This window comes from Astyanax mexicanus, chromosome 7 (genome assembly GCF_023375975.1).
Source record: "Astyanax mexicanus isolate ESR-SI-001 chromosome 7, AstMex3_surface, whole genome shotgun sequence".
NCBI classification, from domain to species: Eukaryota; Metazoa; Chordata; class Actinopteri; order Characiformes; family Acestrorhamphidae; genus Astyanax; species Astyanax mexicanus.
This window is the reverse complement of record NC_064414.1, coordinates 48,426,443-48,447,076: the sequence shown is the minus strand read 5'-3', so window position 1 is coordinate 48,447,076 and position 20,634 is coordinate 48,426,443. Positions and strand designations below refer to the sequence as shown.

At 39.0% G+C, this 20,634-nt stretch overlaps 1 protein-coding gene across 6 annotated transcripts in view; it reads left to right on the top strand.

The window, feature by feature from the left end:
- inpp4b (inositol polyphosphate-4-phosphatase type II B) overlaps positions 1-20,634 on the top strand; it is a 446,954-nt gene that overhangs the window by 152,555 nt on the left and 273,765 nt on the right. Inside the window, exon 1 of one of the 6 annotated variants that reach the window (XM_049481674.1) lies at positions 7,630-8,046. The exons of the other annotated variants lie outside the window; for them this stretch is intronic. Coding sequence (XP_049337631.1) covers positions 7,996-8,046 — 51 coding nt within the window. The 5' untranslated portion in view covers positions 7,630-7,995. Of the gene's footprint in view, positions 1-7,629; positions 8,047-20,634 lie in introns of those variants that run through there. 6 annotated transcript variants of the gene reach the window in all.

Below are 20,634 nucleotides of genomic sequence, written 5' to 3'. Positions count from 1 at the left end.
GATGTTGATTTTTATGCTGCAAATTTAGTCTGTCTTTAATCTGACGGAGCAGGTGTCAGAACAGCTGTGAGAGTTTGGCGCACTTGTGATTCCCCACAGTTCTGTTTAGCTCTCAGCTAAAGAACTTATTTACCTTAAATCTGTCCAGTTTGCTGGGCTTGGAAACCCTTTATATAAAGTAGCTTTATATTCATCCAACATTTCTGTACTCTGTTTGAGCCATGTATGTGTTTGCAGGTGGGGCCCATGTGAGCAGTCATCCACTGGCCCCATATGGGTGCATATACTATATATTATATCGTCGCTGTCCATTGACAAACACTTTTCTCCATTTTTGTCAATTTTTAGTTTACTACGTAGTTTAAACAGACAAACTGTCCCTTTCACTGTGCCAAACTTTCTTGATGAACTGACCAATAGAATGACATAAAATAAACTCTTTTTACACAGACTTCCATTGAAAGTTTACAAGGTACAAGTGTTTTTCATTGGACAGCGACAATATTGACCCATATATATTGGCAAAAAATGGGTGCAGGGTGGGCTACAAATGGAACCCTTTATAGTAGTGTTGTTGTCAAGAATACAAGAGCTGGGTCCCAAGTCAAGACCAAGATCAAGACCAGGACATGTCTAGCACAAGGCAAGACAATATCTTTTAGTGGTTGAGTCCAAAACATGACAAAGACCAGATTTAGATTTATTTAATCATATTCAAATGTAAAGATGAAAACAGTAAAACAGACATAAAATAGCTTGTTCATTATATTTCAATAAATATCAATAATATATTATGTTCAGTATATTTCAATAAATGTATTTAATTAAATAAAAGTTCAAATTCTGGTTAACTTAACTAATAACCTTAGCAAGAATTATCAGACTTACCCCAAGACTGATACAAGCGAGATTTCAATTGAGGTTAAGGTTAGGATGTTGAGGCTGAGAACTCTTGTTTATGGTCTTTAGGCTGAACTTGAGTACTACAACTTTACCTTACTGGCTAGACATTATTTCCTATATGTGCCCCGATTGGGATAGTAATGCGTGGACATTTGCAGGCAATCTAATTGGGGTGCATGAAGTTTTGTACACATATGCCCATGTGAAATTTGGCCTGCATGTGGGCTTTTTAACTTTTTTTTTTACCTAAGATATATCACCATTTTTGCTATTTTTTACTTTTTTGGTCATATTTTGAATCTGGCAGCTGTTTACATTGTTTAAAAAAATGGATGAGGAATAGACTAGTGGAAATGCTCCAAAATGACTTTGAATCAAATCTTTTGTATTGATTTTCATGAAAAGTGAGAAGGAATTTTTTGTAACAGCAGTATGCATTAATATAATATAGCGTAATAAAATACATAGTTATTGCATGTCTTATCAGTTAATTTGATTCAGATTGTGTCCAGCTACTAATCTTATTGATTTTCATGACGTGAATGATGTGACTTTAAGGATTAAAGATCATCAGATTTGTGAGGGTTCCTCTAGTCTCAGAAATTAAAAATGTGTTTAAACAGTTATTTGTTAACTCTGGAAAAACACTGGATAATTACCTCTATCGTTTTTAATGTAGAAATGAACAAGAACTTCAAGTTAAAAAGTACTTAATTGGGCTCTGAGTGGTTCAGTGGGCTATGTGCTGCCACTATGATCGGGAGATTGGCGATTCGAATCCTGTTCATGTAGCTCGCTATCAGCTACCAGAGCCCTGAGAGAGCACAGTTGACCTTGCTCTCTTTGGGTGGGTAGATGGTGCTCTTTCGCCTCATCACTCCTAGGATGATGTCGATCAGCAAAATGCGTCTGTGGGCTGATGTATCAGAACCGAGTCGCTGCGCTTTCCTCCAGCGTGCTGTGAGGCTACTCTGCAATGCTGCATCAGCAGCAGTTCGAAAAGAGGCAATGGCTGACTTCACACGTGTCTGAGGGGTTGGGGCATCACTTAGTAATAGAGGGAGTCCTAATGAGTGGGTTGGATAATTGGCTGTAAATGGGAAAAAATATATATATATATATATATTTTTAAAAAAGTATTAATGAGTTACAAATTGGGCCCAAATATTTTTACATTTACAAATGAGTAGCAAGAAATACTATTATTGGAAAGGTCTGTGCACTTACAGTACTTACTCATGCAGTTATCTAATTCACCAGTCATGTGGCAGCACTGCAATAAATAATATCGTACTGTTATGAGCCAGCATCTGTCATCCATCAGAATGAGGACATGTTTTTTTTTTGGTGGTGTTGGTGCATGATTATTGGTGTCAGATTGGCTTAAGTTTAAGTATTTCTAGAACTGCTGATACGCTTGGCTTTTTTTAGCACAGCAGTTTTTAGAATTTTTCAGAATGGTAATGGAATAAATAAATCGTACTTTACAGATATAACTGTATAATTATAGTAATATATATCTGTATATCTGTATATAATTACAGATAAAAACAGAAAGGTATCTCAGAATGAACAACACATCCAATATTGAGGCAGACATGGTACAACAGTGTGAGGATGTTTTCTTGTTTGCACATTTTAGTATTAATACCAGTCAGTCATCAATTGAATGAACAACCTATTTATATACTGTTGCTGACCATGGGATGTAGCGCTATAGACTAGTAGCTCTCCAGCCCAGAGGGTTGTTGAACCCAATTGCAGAACAGTTGATCTCAAAGCAGGTAAACCCAAGAAGAAATAGAAAAAAAATGAATAAATAAACACACCACTCACGCGGGATTGTTGTCAGGGTCGTGGTCCAATATACTACAGGTGCCCTGGCTAGTGAATTGGGACACGGTCGGGAAAAAAATGCACTTATAAGGAGATAGGGAGCCCAAGAACGTGAGGAAAAAGGAGAACGGATGTAAAGTCAACATCCGTTCTCGAGCGTAACAGCAAGACAGGGGAGGGATGTACACAAAAGCTTTCACTTTTCACTTTTCACTTTCAGTACAGAGTTTCCTTTTTCTTTCTTACCGAACACAAAACACTTTCAGATCATAATCAGATCAGATCTCCTGCTCTACCTACAGCTTTACTAATGCAGTATGAATCTGTACTTTCCACAGATTCTATCAGCATCTTTCAGCAAATTCACAGTGAGAAATAATTAAGCAAAGCATAAAAAGATGCACTGCAGAGTGTGCACACCATGGGGGATCTAGGAAAGTTTATTTGTAATATTTATGGTACTGAACCGAGTACTTCTGCAATATGGCTTCTATTATTTGTCATCTTGGAGACCAGAGACTCTCTCAGAGTCACGCACACGCACACACACACACACACACACACACACACACACACACACACTTCCTCTTTTTGAATTTCTCTGAAGTGTTTGTGGATATCTTTGTCAAAGTCATGCAGCAAAAAACTTGTATTTTCCAAAACAGAAACTTTACAGAAGGACTGTTCATGGAAGTCAATGTATGACAATGTACAAAAATACATGGTAAAAGTCTATCAAAAAACACTTATTTTAAACACTAGTGCCTTTAGTATATATATATATATATTTTTTCTTGTAGTAAGAAACTACATTTGAGACGTATAATTAGGCCAAGCTTCATATCAAAGTACAGTTCAATTCAATGGAAACCATTGTAAAAAATATTGGTACATCATTTTAAACATTTCTGTTGGTCCATTTGTTGTGAATGTTGTGTCAAATCCAAACGTGTCAGATAAACTTTTATAACACCCCATTTATTTTCTACAGTAGCCCACTGGCAGTGTTGCTTATCTTATTTTGCCATCCTAGCAATAGCTTTATTTTATATACTGACCAAATTCGGGTGTCACAAAACTTTTGACTGCAATTGACTGTATTTGAGCTACAGTAGACCAATAAATAAATAAAAATAATAAAAATAAAAAAATCTGTTTCTTTTTCTAGACATTATGTGAAGAGAATTTTAAGCACTGCACATGCAATAACACTGCTTTTATAAAGATAAAGGGGTTGGAAATTAAATCTTTTTTTTAATGTTAACTTAATTGGTCATTTTTGTCATGTCTGGACAGGATAAAAGTAAGACATAATTAATTAAAGGAAGTATTAATACAAAAAGTAGAAAAATTGAGCAGGATCAGGGACTAGTAAACAGCAGTTAGAGGAAGCAAACATACCATAACTGATAATCAGTCCAAAGGTAAGGATCATACACAGGCAAGTATGTATCAGAGGGCAGGCAGAAGTCGAGAGAGGCAGTAGAACACAGGCAATAGAAAAAAGTTTTGTAGAGTGGTGAAGGCGTGTCAAATTTTAGTTCATTTTCTACATGTCAGTAGCCCTGCCAGATGGCCATATAAGTTTTTTTTTGTTTGTTTGTTTTTTACATAAGTTATATCTTTACTTTTGCTTTTTCTAACTTTTTTTTCTTCATAGTATGAATCTGGCAGTTGTTTACATTGTTTTAAAAATTAAATGATGAATGGACCAATAAAAAGGACCATCAAGCTGCCGGCGCTCAGAGGGAGCACAATTGGCCCTGCTCCCTCCGGGTGGGTAGATGGCGCTCTCTCCTCACATCACTCCTAGGGTGATGTCTGCAGCACAGGGCGTCTGTGAGCTGATGTATCAGAGCCGAGTCGCTGTGCTTTCCTCCAAGCGCGCTGTGATGCTGCTCGGCAACGCTGCATTAGCAGCAGCTCAAAAAGAAGCGGTGGCTGGCTTCACATGTATTAGAGAAAGCATGCGCTAGTCTTCACCCTCCTGGTGTGTTGGGTCATTACTAGTGATAGGGGAAGTCCTAATGAGTGGGTTGCGTAATTGGCCATGTAAATTGAGGAGAAAATGGGAAAAATTTGAAATAAAATTATTTATATAAATGCTCCAAAATGTGTTTGAATTACATATTTTCTATTGATTTTCATGAGAAGTGAAACATACAAGTTTTTTGTAAACATACAAGATTTTTTGCAACAGCAATGTTACACGTTAATATAATATGGCATAATAAAATACATAGTTATCAAGTCAATTTGACTCACATTATGTCTGTCTACTAATCTTAGTGATTTTTAGGATGTGAATAATGCGACTTTAAGATACTAAAAATGTCAGTTTAGTCTTAGAAACTACAAACGAGTTTTAATTAGTAACTCTAAAAAAAGAACCTGTATCATTATCATTATCTGTGTCACTGAATTTTTTTTATATAATTTCAGAATATTTACTAGACACATTAATGTCAATAAAAATGGTACAGATGTTGGGGATGTTTTGCCCAACAGCATGTGTGTGTGTGTGTGCTTCTTTTTGCATACTTAGTCAGTACAGTGCGTGTGTGTGTGTGTGTGTGTGTGTTTGTGTTTGGTGTTTGATGGTGGTTGTTGCTGCTCTTTAACTCTGCATCTTCCTTCTTCTTCTAATCGCCCTCACCAGTGAGTCAGCTCCTCTTTATCAGTATGAGGGTCTGTTTGTTTTTCTGACAGTGCGGAGGATTGAGTGAATTAGCATGTTTTTGCTGTCAGACAAAAATAAATTTCTCTAAAAAATATTCTCAACTTTCAAGCTTTTTTTATTTGTCTAATTCATTGTATCATTTGGACATGTGAGCAACAGTTGACAAATTATTTTTAGATTAGTGAAAAAATGCTAAAATGAAGATACTTTATGTTGGATAAGCATTGGTATCTAACAAAAAGGTTGAATTTTTTTAACAATTTAGAAAAAAAACTTTCATTTAAAGAAGAAATATTTTATTCCAAGACTTTTGTAGCATTGTCATCTCTCGGTCTATTCATAAGGACGTTTGGATACCGCTGCCAGGTCAAAAAGTGAAAAATGAAATGCAAAAATGATGATGCAAAAGTATTGGGACATCTCTTTTCATTGTTTTTTCTGGTCTTCTGTTTTTAAACAAGCAAATTAAAACACAACAATGATTTTGTAGAAGTAACTGTCTCTACTGTCCAGGGAAACCTGCTGCTAGATGTATTTAGACCATTGCTGTGAGGATTTGCTTGCATTCATCAACACCAGCGTTATTGAGTTCAGAATGTTGGATGGTCACCTCCTCACCTCACCCGCCTCCCCAATAGGGCTGGGTGATATGGGAAATATCGTATCACAATTTAGTATTTACCATCAGTCGATATCGATATGTATCTCCATATAAATCAAATCACTTTCTGTCACACTTAAAGGTTTCTTTTACTCATAAGTGAGAGAATAAGGGAGTTATCAAACATTGTAGTTAACAAATGAATATTAGAACATTATATAAATAATAAATAAATATAAACACTCAAATCCTGTTTATTTTTAAAGTTCAAATGGTACAGAACAGCAAAGTAAAAACAGAGAACTAAATTCTTTGGTCAGTTCCAAATAAATAAAATCTCTCATACAAATTTATTTCCCATTTTCTCCCCAATTATGCACAGTCAGTTACCCAACCCACTCATTAGGACTCCCCCTATCACTAGTGATACCCCAACACTCCAGGAGGGCAAAGACTAACACATGCTTCCTCCGATACATGCAAAGTCAGCCAACATTTCCTTTTGAACTCCTGCTGATGCAGCATTGCCGAGCAGCATCGCAGCGTGCTCTCGGAGAAAAGCGCAGCAAATCGGTTCTGATACATCAGCTCACAGATGCCTTGTGCTGTGGACATCACACTTTGGAGTGATGTGGGGAGAGAGCACCATCTACCCACCCGGATGAAGCGAGGCCAATTTTGCTCCCTCTGAGCACCGGCAGCTTGATGGCAAAGCTGCATGAGCACGAAAATATATATATTTTTTCCAAAAGAAAAACACACTTGTGCTAAGCTTGTGCTCCAAAGCAGAATAAAGAAAGGCACAATAAATCCATATTAGTTGAAGCTGTGGGCGTCAACCTAAGCCGATGTAACTCTATTCCTCTGTTGAAATCTATTGGTTCAGCGTGGGTCTATTCCTATTCTCATTGGCTGTTTACATTGTCTGTCAGAAACATTCCTGGAAAAAAGTTATATTGAAGTTTTTTATCTTATGTTTCTACAGAGGAAAAGTAATTTTAATGATGATTATCGTTATCGTTTTATTGCACAGCACTACAATCCAACTATTTAACTTATTCCAAATCATATACTGGATGGAGCTCCATCATTCCAGAGAACATAGTCCCACTGCTGCACAGCTCAACACCTCTGTCTAGCCAATACCGGGCAGTAGAGTCCTATTTAATTGGCAGTATTTCTTCACAAGCCCAACAAAATGTGTGTGTGTCTGTCTCTGTGTTTGTGTGTGTGCACGCATTTACTGCAGTCCATCCATCCATCCTTCGGGTGCAACTTAAAGTAGATAAATGCATTCATTAAAAGACGTGTCCACAAATATTTGCACATATAATGATCCCCCTTTTTTCTTGTATACCAGCATTTATTTTAAGTTAGCATAAACTCATTTTCATATGTTCATATGCAGGCTAGTAATGTTGTACAGTGCATGTGATGGCCTGAGAAAAAGGAAATGTCTCTAGTGTGGAGAGAAAAGATAACAGCTGATTATCACTCACTCATGCTGACCTCTAAACTTTGGGGATCTCATATGCGCTTATGCAAAGCGTCAGTGTGGTATTGGCTGGGTGGCGCAGTCAGAAGCGAGATGTGGTCAGACTGTTGCCACACTAGGCTGTTTACTGTCTGCGTGTGAAGAGAGAGAGCTTTTAGCAGTACGAGTTCTCAGCACTGAGAGCGGCGATTCCACTGCCTTTAAAAAAATGGCTCTATTTGCTGGACAGATACTTTTGGATTGGCGTACAAGTCCTCCAGACCTGGATGTGATTTAAGGATACGTCAGATGGACGTCTCAGATGGACACCAAAGCTAAAGCTGACTGAGAGGCTTGTCAAAGTTTCTGCTGATGAATTCTAGCTGCATGTGTAGATCCCTTTCAGATGACAGCATGCTTAACTACACAACCATCTCTGTAGAGAAGTGCTGCGATTAGAAGAGAGAGATAGACTGAGAAAGAAAGAGGAAGAGAGAGAGAATGACCTGTGTTCGGTATTGCTGTATCTGCAGGAGGAAAGTGAAGGATGAGGTAAGGACCAGAACTGTGTGATAAAAATATTATACCATGACATATTTGTTATTGCAAAAAATATTACTACTAACACTGTTACCTCTTCTTATTCAATTCAATTCAATTCAATTTATTGTCATTATACTGATACAGGGTTGTACAGTAAAACGAAACACTATTAGGCTAGATCTCCAGTGCAGACAAGAAAAGTGTAGGACAGAGTAAATAGTGCTCAGACGATAGATACAGAGAAGTGCAAAACAAAACACACAGTGTAGGGGCAGAAGGTACAGGGGACATCAAACACACTGATAGGGCAAAAGTACAGGGGACACAAACAATAGTTACAATAAGATTATTGGTATGTTTATGTTTGTGTGATGAGGTACTGTTTAAAGTTAAAGTGCAGTAGTGACAGAGAGCCTTGTGTTCAGCAGCAGTGGCACTGCCGTACCATACTGTGATGCAGCTTGTGAGGATGCTCTCTACAGTGGCTCTGTAGAAGTTGCAGAGGAGCTGTTGCGGTAGATCGACACTCCTCAGCCGCCGGAGAAAGTGGAGGCGTTGCTGGGCTTTTCTGATGATGTGAGATGTGTTCAGTGACCAGGTGAGGTCCTCGGAGATGTGGACACCAAGGAACCTGAAGCTGCTGACTTTCTCCACTGTTGCTCCCTCGATGCTCAGGGGTGCGTGCACTCTGTTCCCCCGCCTGAAATCAACAATCAGCTCCTTGGTTTTGTTGACGTTGAGGGAGAGATTGTTGACGGTGCACCACTTTGCCAGGAGCTCCACTTCCTCCCTATATGCTCCTTCATCATTGTTGGTAATTTTGCCAATGACTGTAGTGTCATCAGCAAACTTGATGATGGTGTTGGAGCTGTGCTTAGCAGAGCAGTCGTGGGTGAAGAGAGTGAAGAGCAGAGGTGAGAGCACACAGCCTTGGGGGCATCCAGTGTTGAGTATAAGTGGGGGGGCGGTGTGATCCCCCATTCTGACGGACTGAGGTCTACCAGTAAGAAAGTCCAAGATCCAGTTACAGAGTGAGTTGCTGATTCCAAGGGTGCTAAGCTTGGAGACCAGTCTGGATGGGATGATGGTGTTAAATGCGGAGCTGAAATCAACAAACAACAATCTGACATATGTGTTTGTTCCCTCCAAGTGGTTGAGTGCAGTGTGCATTGCCAGGGCAACAGCATCATCCGTGGACCTGTTTGCTCGGTAGGCAAACTGATGCGGGTCCAGAGTGTTGGGTAGGCTGTTCTTTATGTGAGCTGAGATCAGCCTCTCAAAGCACTTCATCACAATGGGTGTGAGAGCAATGGGACGGTAATCGTTCAGACAGGAGATGGAGGATTTCTTCGGAACAGGGATGATTGTTGTGGCTTTTAAGCAGTCAGGAACTGTGGACTGTGCCAGGGAGACATTGAAGAGGTCCGTGAAGGGGGCCGCGAGTTGGCTGGAGCAAGCTTTTAGAACTCTACCCGGGATACCATCTGGACCAGCTGCTTTCCGAGTAGAGACCCGCTTCAGTGCTTTCCTCACCTCTTCTGTAGCCAGTATGAGTGGCTCATCTGTGGCAGAGGGCAGGGCAGTGATAGGTGGACATGCCTGAACAGTGTTCTCAAATCGGGCATAAAAGTTATTCAGTTCTGCAGGAAGGGAGGCGTCCGAGCAAGTAGGGCTGTTGGCTTGGCTCTTGTAATCAGTGACTGCTTGGATTCCTTGCCACATGCGTCTGGGGTCTGAGTTGGCATTGAAGTATGCTGCGATCTGAGAGCTGTGTGTGCGTTTGGCAGCTCTGATGCCAACCTTTAGGTTGTGTCTGGCAGCTTTGAGGTCTTCACTGTTGCCAGATTTGAAGGCAGCATCACGGGCTTTCAGCAGACTGCGGACTTCACTGTTCATCCATGGCTTTTGGTTTGGAAATGTGCGGATTTGTTTCTTTTCAGTCACATCATCCACACACTTCTTGATGAACGTGGTGACAGAAGATGCATATTCATTAACATCCACAAGTGAGTCCCTGGTGGCTGCAGTTTTGAACATATCCCAGTCCGCACACTCAAAGCAGTCTTGTAGCATTGACTCTGCCCCCTCTGGCCATACACGCACTGTCTTTGCTGTTGCTTTCACCCACTTCAGCAGCTGCTTGTATGTGGGTTTCAGGAGAAGTGAAATGTGATCACTCTTACCAAATGGAGGCAGAGGAGTGGAGTTGTAAGCATCCGTAATGTTTGTGTAGACGTGATCAAGCGTATTTTCCCCTCGTGTAGGACAGGAGATGTGTTGGTAGAGTCTGTGGCAGACTGACCTGAGATCAGTCTGGTTGAAATCTCCAGCGATAATTAGCGCAGCCTCTGGGTAACGGGACTGCAGCTTATTGATAGCATTAGCCAGTGTGGCTAGTGCTAGCTTAGCATCGCTTTGAGGGGGGATGTAAACAGCCCAAATTAAAGTTACGTTAAATTCCCGGGGGAGGTAGAAGGGCCGGCATCTCACCGCCATGTACTCCAGGTCCGGGGAGCAGCAGTGCTCAATAACAGCGGAGTTGGTGCACCAGCGGTTGTTTACAAACACACAGAGTCCGCCTCCTTTTGTTTTTAGAGATGCGGACGTCCGATCACCGCGGTTAGCTGTTAGCCCGTCTAGCTTGATGGCAGAGTCCGGGATGCCGTTGTGGAGCCAGGTTTCTGTGAAAATGAGAGCACAGCTGTTTCTGGTTTGGCGATCAGTAGTGAGCCGGAGTCTCAGTTCGTCCAGTTTGTTCTCTAGTGATCGGACATTTGCGAGCAACAGCGTGGGAAGTGGTATGCTAGCTAGCTTAGCTAGCCGCACTCGGACACCAGCTCGCTTCCCCCGCCTCTGGCTACGCTCGCGTGCCCGCCGCCTGCTTCTTCCGGTCGGATGCGGGGCCGATATAACAATATAATTATTTATAATTATGCCTTTAATATTACTATTATTAGAATTGCTGCTATATCTGCGGCCACTTCTACTTTTATTACTACAACTACTACTAAGAAGTGTTTCTACTGCTACACAAACAGCTTCTTCCACAGCTACAGTATTTTTTGCACTATAAGACACAGTTAAAATCCTTTATTTTACCCAAAAATCAACAGTTTGCCTTATATGCCAGAGCGCATTATGTATGAATTCTACCAGTCAGGTTGTAAGGAGCAGTAAAGCCACTCCGCTGAAGTACAGAGTTATACAGGAGTTTCAGTGAAGTTTCTCCATCACAGAGGCTGGAGCAGTATTAGCATTAGCCGCTTACTGTAGCGCTAGCTCTTTTGGCATTAAGAGGTGAGTATATTGGACTGTAGTCTGTGTGTTTATTGTGTTAAAACAAGCTACGTGGGACAAACCGCTAGCTGATAGCACCCTGGTTTACTGGAACACTCAGGTTTTTCTCAGTGTGGCACTATCGGGCAGCATTTATTAATGATAAGTGATGCTAACCATGGCAAGTGCTGCTGCTACCATAGCTAGTGATGATTCTAACCATGGCTAGCACTGCTGCTAATTGTGGCTTGCATTGCTGCTAACCATGGCTAGTGCTGCTCATAACCATGGCTAGTGCTGCTTCTAACCATGGCTAGTGCTGCTTTTAACCATGGCTAGTGCTGCTTTTAACCATGGCTAGTGCTGCTTCTAACCATGGCTAGTGCTGCTTCTAACCATGGCTAGTGCTGCTTCTAACCATGGCTAGTGCTGCTGCTAACCATGGCTAGTGCTGCTGCTAACCATGGCTAGTGCTGCTGCTAACCATGGCTAGTGCTGCTGCTAACCATGGCTGGTGCTGCTGCTAACCATGGCTGGTGCTGCTGCTAATTGTGGCTTGCACTGCTGCTAACCTGAGCTATCGCTGCTGCTAACCGTGCTAAAATACTGGAAATCTAAGTTTACTTTAAATAAACAGAAGCGTTTTACTCACCCAAATAAACAGTTGTCAGGAGAGAAATCTGTGTAGATTAACATCAAGTGCTTGTTTTATTTGAAAGAATTTACAGTTTTGTTTACTTAAGCCCCCAGCAGTGAGACTTCTTGATCATCTTTGATTGGTCAAGACTCACAACTCAAAATACACTATTTTATGATTATAAACCATCTGAAATTGCAGTATTTTATAGGGTGCCACTATGTGTTTTTTTCCAGTGTAAATAGTGGCATAAACATTTATTATAAATTATTATAATAATTGACTTTTTTATTGTTTAATTTTATTTAATTTTAGTTTCACTGCTTAGCAAACACTGCCCTTTTAGATATTTGAAATGCTCTAATCAAGTCAATTTAATTTATAAAGCACATTTAAAAGACATCAAGTGTCGATCAAAGTGTTGTACAATAATATTAAATTTAAAAAGAAAGCAAATCAGTGATAAATCTTTAAAATATTCTTAACTCCTAATCTATGATATAGGGGGAAAATTAATTTACTTGAGAAAACAACAATAAAAACAACAAAGGCTTCAACATAAATCCCTAGGAAGATTCAAATGCCTGGACGAATAGATGAGCCTTCAATTTAGTCTCAAAAGTTTCTCCCCTGTGCTCCCCTGTGATTGGTCAGGATGCTCCCCTGTGATTGGTCAGGATGCTCTCAGCTCACAATAAACAATTTGTATGCTTGGTTACATAGCTGCCCATTTAAAATGATAGTATTTTACTGTATGACACACAGTTCAATTATCAACCAATGTACTGTATTCTCTGGTTAGAATGAACAGAAGAGGTTTGAACAGTGAGGAGAGTGAAGAGTAGAGCATAGTAGAGCAGTGTTAGGACGTGCAGGAACAGGCTGAGGAATGCTTTTATGGGCTGAGCAACTCCAGTGGACTCTGTCATTCCTTACCGCAGTCAGAGTGGAGCTGTCCTGAGAGCTGCTGCTGCCGGTTGGATTGTGTACCGTGTGGATTATGGATTAAACCCAGTGATGTGAGGTCTTGTTTATTGGTTAGTATACTGTATACTGGCTGTATGAATGCACGAGCAGGTTAAAGCTCCATATTTCCATTCAAACGCTACATATGTGCTGTTTAGTCACTCTGTAAGCATTACTTGAATCTTAACTTCCAGTGAATCAGTTGTGACGTTAGCGTTTGCGCTGAGTCAGGAGTTCGCTGGGGTGTGAAATGCGTAGATGTCCTTGGGCTCCTGAAAATAAAGGTGTCAAAGGGGTTATTTGAAGATGTGCAAAAGAAGAGTCGAATAAAAACCTGCGATTGCGGCTGCTTTAAGAAGCGTTCAGTGAAACGTTTACCAAAACAGACATCTTATTTGAATGGTTTAAGGCTATTTTGAAAATGCAGCTCTGGAATGAATTAAGAAACCACTTCAGTTTTTAAGCACTGTTTTCATGCATCTTGGCATGTTCTCCACCAGTCTTACACACTATTTTTGGATAACTTCATGCAACTCCTGGTGCAGAAATTCAAGCAGTTCAGTTTGGTTTGATGGCTTGTGATCATTCATCTTCCTCTTGATTATATTCCAGAGGGTTTTAATTTGGTAAAATCAAGGAAAAACATAATCAGTAAGTGGTCTCTTATTTTTTTCCAGAGCTGTATATCCTTTTTTTTTCTCTTTTAGTATGTATGGGTGTAGTGGTGGACAATAACAAATTAAATGTAATTTATTTGAGTACTGAAGTATTTACATCTTGGATTCATTTTTTACTTGTTATATATCATCAAAAACATTTGCAATGTAAAATCTTTCCAATATCATGCAGCCTTGTTTATACCTGTTTGTTTGTATTTGTTTGTTGTGTTTGCGAAGTATTGCCACTATTTATCCATCAACATACTGAGCATTCTCTTTCTGATTGTATTTCTGTGTACTGATCCTTTTTTTTTCTTGTGTTTGAATTAGATTTTTGTCTAGCCCTTTTGCTCTGTTTGTCATGTGTTTTCTGGTTGTTTGGACTGTATTTCTGACTCAGGATTTCTGTCTATTTATTCTTACTCTGGCTTGTATTATGTTTTTTTTTTGCCATTAGTATTAAAGCCTTATCTACTTTTTACCTCATTCACCTTAGTTTTGTCTGTAGCGTTACAGAAGGTACAGAATGTACTTATAGGTCATAGTTCCGCCTTCACTCATACTGGACTAATAATTTACCTCAGGTATCTCTACTTTAACATGGTTTGGGTACCTTATTTTCCTTTGCTGTGTATGCAGTATATTAAATTTTAGTTTAATTTGAAACACTGAAAACTGTATCTGCTGCTTTCTCAGAACACAGAGCAATCACAGTCACACAGAGCGCACTTACACTCAGACACACTCACACACACACTCACACACACACATACATACCAACCAGTGGATCTCAGCCGCTTTGCTCCTGCATAATGTGTGTATGTGTATGTCTCAGGGTAGCTAATTTTTCCATTTAGGGCTGTGAGATGCAGTGGCGTTGTTGATTAGCTCCGCTGCCAGTGCTGCAGTTTGATCAGATAAAGTTTAAAGTACGCCGTTTTCCCCTTACACTTAAATCCATTACTATTTCATCTGAGAAGACTTTTTGTCTTCTCTTTGGGGGGGCTGGATCAAAGTCTTCTCCGCCTTTTAAGTGCTGGCTTTTTCACTTGCTTACAGATCCTGTCTTTGCCTAATCAAAGAGCAAAGCAAATGTAGAAATTTGGCTGCCATTGTCTTTGTGTGAAATGTTAATCAGACTCCTGTAGAGCTGAGTCTGCTGTAGTTTTTACCGGAAAAATAACTTATATGACCTGGATATCTGTGTTTAAAACATTTTTATTCACTGCCTGGACAAAAAAAAAGTCTCCACCTGGATTTAACTAAGTAAATGATGGCCAGGTCTGGGTTCAGCAACAGTATGTGCTGAAAGAATGAGGTCTGCTGACTACCTGAATATACTGAATATAGACCAGGTTATTCCATCAATGGATATTTTTTTTCTTCCATGATGGTACGGGTATATTCCAAGATGATAATGTCAGGATTTATGGGGCTGGAATTGTGAAAGAGTGATTCAGGGAGCATGAGATCATCATTTTCACACATGGATTGAGAGAGTTCACCACAGAGTCCAGATCTTAACCTCATTGAGAATCTTTGGGATGTGCTGGATGGAGAAGAGCGGCTTTGTGAAGCGGTTGGTCAGACTCTACCATCATCAATGCTGCTGCAAGATCTTGGTGAAAAATGAATGCAACACTGGATTGAAATGAATCTTGTGACATTGCAGAAGCTTATTGAAACAATGCCACAGTGAATGCAGTGTGCTGCAATCAAAGCTAAAGGCGCTCCAACCAAATATTAGAGTGACCTTTTTTTTTGTCGTTGGCGATTTTTTTTTTGTCCAGCCAGTGTATATAATACATAGGATATACAACAATCAGCCATAACATTAGCACCTCTTGCATTATATTAAGAATGTCCACTAGAGCTTGACAATGTGATAATGGTAATGTTTGTATCACAGTATACTTTAAAAAGTATTTTGAGGGTACAATCATTGCTAAAAGAACGGGTTACAATTCTGTTTATCTGGATGTGCATCAAATTATAGATATAGAAAAGTATTAAAATAGCTGTTGTATTAAGTTTTCTCTGGAAGTGTGCTGTGTTATCCGGCATCAATACAATCAATGAACGTCTATTTTCTGGCCTGTTTTTATACATGAGATGCACCAGATTATTATAAGGCACATTTTAAGTGACAATAGTAAGGAACAAGGGTGTCGCCATGTTTCCCTTCTAATTCAGCAGGTCTCGCCATTACAAAACTTTAATTCTTAAAAAAAAAACATTAACTTTTCAAAGTCAAACGAGCACTGGATGTTAATCTACACAGATTACTCTCCTAAAAACTGCTTATTTGGATGAGTAACCATAACCATAACCTTTGCCATGGTTAGCATCAGCGCTAGCTGAGGTTAGCAGCTCTTAGAGCTAGTAAATGCAGATCGACAGCACTACACTGAGGAATCCTGAGTGTTCTGGTAAGCCAGGGTGCTATCAGCTAGCGGTTCATCCCACAGCGCTTCTTTTAAATGGTAAACATGCAGACTGCAGTCCGATATACAGTACTCACCTGTGAACGTTAAAACAATTAGCGCTGCAGTTAGCAGCTCATGCTAATACAGCTCCAGCCTCAGTGCTGGAGAAACTTCACTGAATCTCACCCATATAATGCTGTACTTTATCTGAGTGGATTTACTGCTCCTTAATACCTGACTGGTAAAATTCATACATAAGGTGCACCGGATTATAAGGCGCACTGTTGATTTTTGTGAAAATTAAAGGATTTTAAGTGTGCCTTATAGTGTGAAAATACATTAATTAGTTTTTTTTTTTTTCTGAGCTAATTTTGGTTAACTTTTCCCCCAAATTAACAAGTTATTGTAGCCTATTTTGATATATTGTAAGAATAGCAGAATACCCACATTTAGAAATAAAGAGCATCTACAGGACCTGCATCAAACCTGCATCAAAAACATGCTACGTCTACAGTAGCAAAGTTGGATGTAGCTAATGCTATATTAGCGATGTGGGCCAGCCTGATCACTGGCATACTAATGTCAAAGTAGCAATGTTGCATGAATCCAATAAATAACATGCTAACGCCACATTAGCAATGCCTGGCCACTGGCTTATATATATATCATAACACCACAGTAGAAAGATTGGACATTCCCTGTCACTGGCATGCTAATGCAGTATTAGTTAAGTGGGACAAGCCTGATGACTAGCATGCTAATGCCATGGTAGAAATGTTGGATAAGGCTTGTATCTGGCATGAAATAATGCACAGTTCTCCAGTTTGTTTTTACTTAATATTCTCATCTTTTTTAAGTTAGCTTGGCTACAGCCACTGATGAGACACTGTGAGCGGCCCTGTTATTATTTTGCAACACAACAAATGGAGGTACCACTTTAAAATAAGACTACCTTTATACATTACATTACATTTGGCAGATGCTATTGTTACAATAGTCAAGTACAAAAGTAATAGAAGTTTAAAAGTAAAATCATCTTTAGATAGGGCCTAAAGGAGGTCAAAGGGAAAAATGGGATAGAGGATTGAAGGAAGGTAAGAAGGAAATGAGGTTAGAAGTCGTTAGTGTGTTAGAGGTGTTAAGAGAGTAAGTGCTATTTGAAGAGCTCAGTCTTCAGGAGTTTATTGAAGATAGTGAGAGATTTTCCTGATCTGGTAGTAGAAGGTAGTTAGTTAGAGGTGTTAGGAGAGTAAGTGCTCTTTGAAGAGCTCTGTCTTCAGGAGTTTATTAAAGATAGTGAGAGATTCTCCTGATCTGGTAGTAGAAGGTAGTTAGTTAGAGGTTTTAGGAGAGTAAGTGCTCTTTGAAGAGCTCTGTCTTCAGGAGTCTCTTAAAGATAGCGAGAGATTCTCCTGATCTGGTAGTAGAAGGTAGTTAGTTAGAGGTGTTAGGAGAGTAAGTGCTCTTTGAAGAGCTCTGTCTTCAGGAGTTTATTGAAGATAGTGAGAGATTTTCCTGATCTGGTAGTAGAAGGTAGTTAGTTAGAGGTGTTAGGAGAGTAAGTGCTCTTTGAAGAGCTCTGTCTTCAGGAGTCTCTTAAAGATAGCGAGAGATTCTCCTGATCTGGTAGTAGAAGGTAGTTTGTTCCACCATTGGGGAACTCTGTATGAGAACAGTCTGGATTGCTTTGTGTGAATGTTTGTTTGGTAAAGCGAGGCAAAGTTCATTGGAGGAGCGCAGTGGCCGGGAGGTAGCGTAAGCCTTTAGGAGTGATCAGTGCAGGTAGGAAGGAGCTGTTCTGTCATCACCTTGTAGGCAATTGTAAGAGCTTTGAATTTGATGCGAGCATCAACTGGTAGCCACTGGAGCTCAATGAGCAGTGGGGTGACATGTGCCCGTTTTGGTTGGTTGAAGACCAGACGTGCTGCTGCATTCTGGATCATTTGGAATGGTTTTATAAAGCGTTTATAAATGGTTTACAATTAGTTTATTAATGGTTACTAATTAGGTTGTAAATGCCTTAAAAATCATCATTAATAGTCAGTTATAACACATACGTAGAAAGAGCAACAATGGCCTGTTGTTTGCCAAACAGTGAACCCACAGCCATCTATATTGTTGCCCTTTCTAATTATGTGTTATGACTGATTATTAATGATGATTTTTAAGGAATTTACGACCTAATTAGTAACCATTAATTAACTAATTGTAAACCATTAATAAACCTTTTATAAAGGTAGTCTAATTTTAAAGTGGTACCCAAATGGAAAAATATCAACAGCCATAGGTTTGGACACTCTCTCTGATCTCCTTTCTTCAGTAGTGGCTATAAACTGTATAAAATGTCTATTTTGTCACTGTTTTATTCTTTAGCAGAAAGATATTTTGTCCTGAACATGAATTAAAGCAAGACACACACACAAGACAACCAGCATTTACTGCCACTGCCAGAAGAAAGGTTGCTATGATTAAGGTCAGCTTGCATAGTGGTAGTTGCAGACAGCCCCCCACACACTCTCAGGTGGTGGGCCTCCGTAGTTACATGCTCTCTCAGTTTATTAAATGTGAACTGTGAGCAGGATGTGTCTGAGCAGCAAATTGCTCAAACAGGTCCAGTCGGGATGGGTGTATTGCCTCTGTCCCTGGTTTTACAGTAGCGTTGGACCCTGCGTATTGTCTGTAACGCAGGATAATAAATATGCAAGTAAAAGAAACTGCAGCCCCTCTGTTTGTACACAGTTTGTGTCAGACATCCTCTTTCTGACCACAGAATCGCTCTCGGCAGGATGGAGAGTCTCTTAACTTAGCAATGACACAGCAACACAACAACACCGCTGTGACCGTTATACACCCGTACCAGTGCCACTCACGCCAGCGTTTAAGTGTCACCGCTGTGATGAGAATAGTCTACCGTCCAAAAGGTAACAACAGATGCACTTGATGTTGCAACATGTAGTTCTGTAATTATATACAGTGCAAAAGTTTTCGACCCCCTTGAACTTTTTTAACCTTTTGCCAAATTTCAGGCTTCAAACTTAAATATATATAATTGTAATTTTTGGAAAAGTGGAAAGAACTTTATTGGATATTTTAAACTTTTTTTAGAAATAAGAAAATTAAAAGTGGGGCGTGCTTTAATTGTATGAAAACAGTACAAAAGTCGTAAAAAGTCTTAAACTGTGCTTAAAGTGTACTTAACTGGACTAAAATGAACTATTTTAAATATACTTAAGCAACATTCAAACATACTACTTTACTTCTTTGTGTATGTAACACCATATTTTTAAAAATGCTTACAGTAAAATTATAATACATTTAATGAGTAGAGTATTACAACTGTATCACTATTTATTATACACCAGGTATATTAGAAATGTACTAAGAATTGATGTTAAATATATGTGAGTACAAATATGTGTCACGGCCTCGCTCTGTTCCCCTGTGTTTCAGCGTTTCCTAGTGTGTTTCGCCAGTAGTTTTCCGTCACATGTCTGTAATTTGTAGCTCCGCCCCTTCCCCAGGTGTTCATCGTTTCATGTTAGTATAAATAGTAACTGTTAATCTATGTTTGCTGTCGGTCTTTGCACCTTCCACTGTCGTTTGTCTTGCCACGTTTCTAGTAGTTTATCTCCACGTCCCATAGTTCTTTGTTTATTAGTTATTCTCTGTTTATTTCTCTAGTTTGTTTCCTTGTTTATTTCTTGTTTGTATTTACGTTTATTTTCCTTGTATATATATCCCCAGCCCTGTTTAGTTATTATCTGTCTAGATTTAGTTCTTGGTTTGTTTCCCTGTTTATGTTTTCATATTTTCTCATTTACTCCTTATTTGTTTGTTTGTTTATTTGTTATTTAATAAATTCGTCTGTCTTACCCGCTTTTACGTCCGCCTCCCGTCTGCTCCTTTCATTACAATATGCTGCTTGTTTTTATCTTTTGTAAGTAGAACACTTCTAGTATACGTTGTTGGGTATAAAAAATAGATTTTATTATATGGTAGTACAATTTTTACATTAAAAATTTAAATTTTTGAATTTTTAAATTAGTAGTTGGAATTTAATTTACTTGCTAAAAAGTCATGATACATTGTACTTTAAGTGAACTACTGTAACTTAAAGTATTTTACTGTAACTGTAAGTATTTTAGAAGTATATTGAATTACATTTAACTAAAAGTGTATTTCATAGTTTTTTATATATATATATTTTTTAATACACTATATTGTACTTTTTAAAAAGTATGATCAAAGTTTCGTTCAAACATTTGATGAAAGCATGATTTTTTAATGTACTTTTAATATATTTTAAGTAAGTACATACATCTGTTAGTATGTTTACAGCATACTTAGACGTTTCTCAATATGTTTAAAGTACAATTAAGTGTTACTCACTGCAGTGCTAAGAATCACGACCCACCACCCAAATAATAATAAAAATAGCTGCTCTGTGGTGGTTTTCTCTCCTGTGGGGTCCTGGGTATTAAGAACAGTGTGAAAGTAGGATAATAATAAAGTATACAGTGAAACAGATACATAACTACAGTCTATAATTATAAATATACTATAAAGTGCTCATATATGCTTTTTTTTTAAAACATAGATGAATTTTGAGCTCCACATGCTGTTGTGACACAGT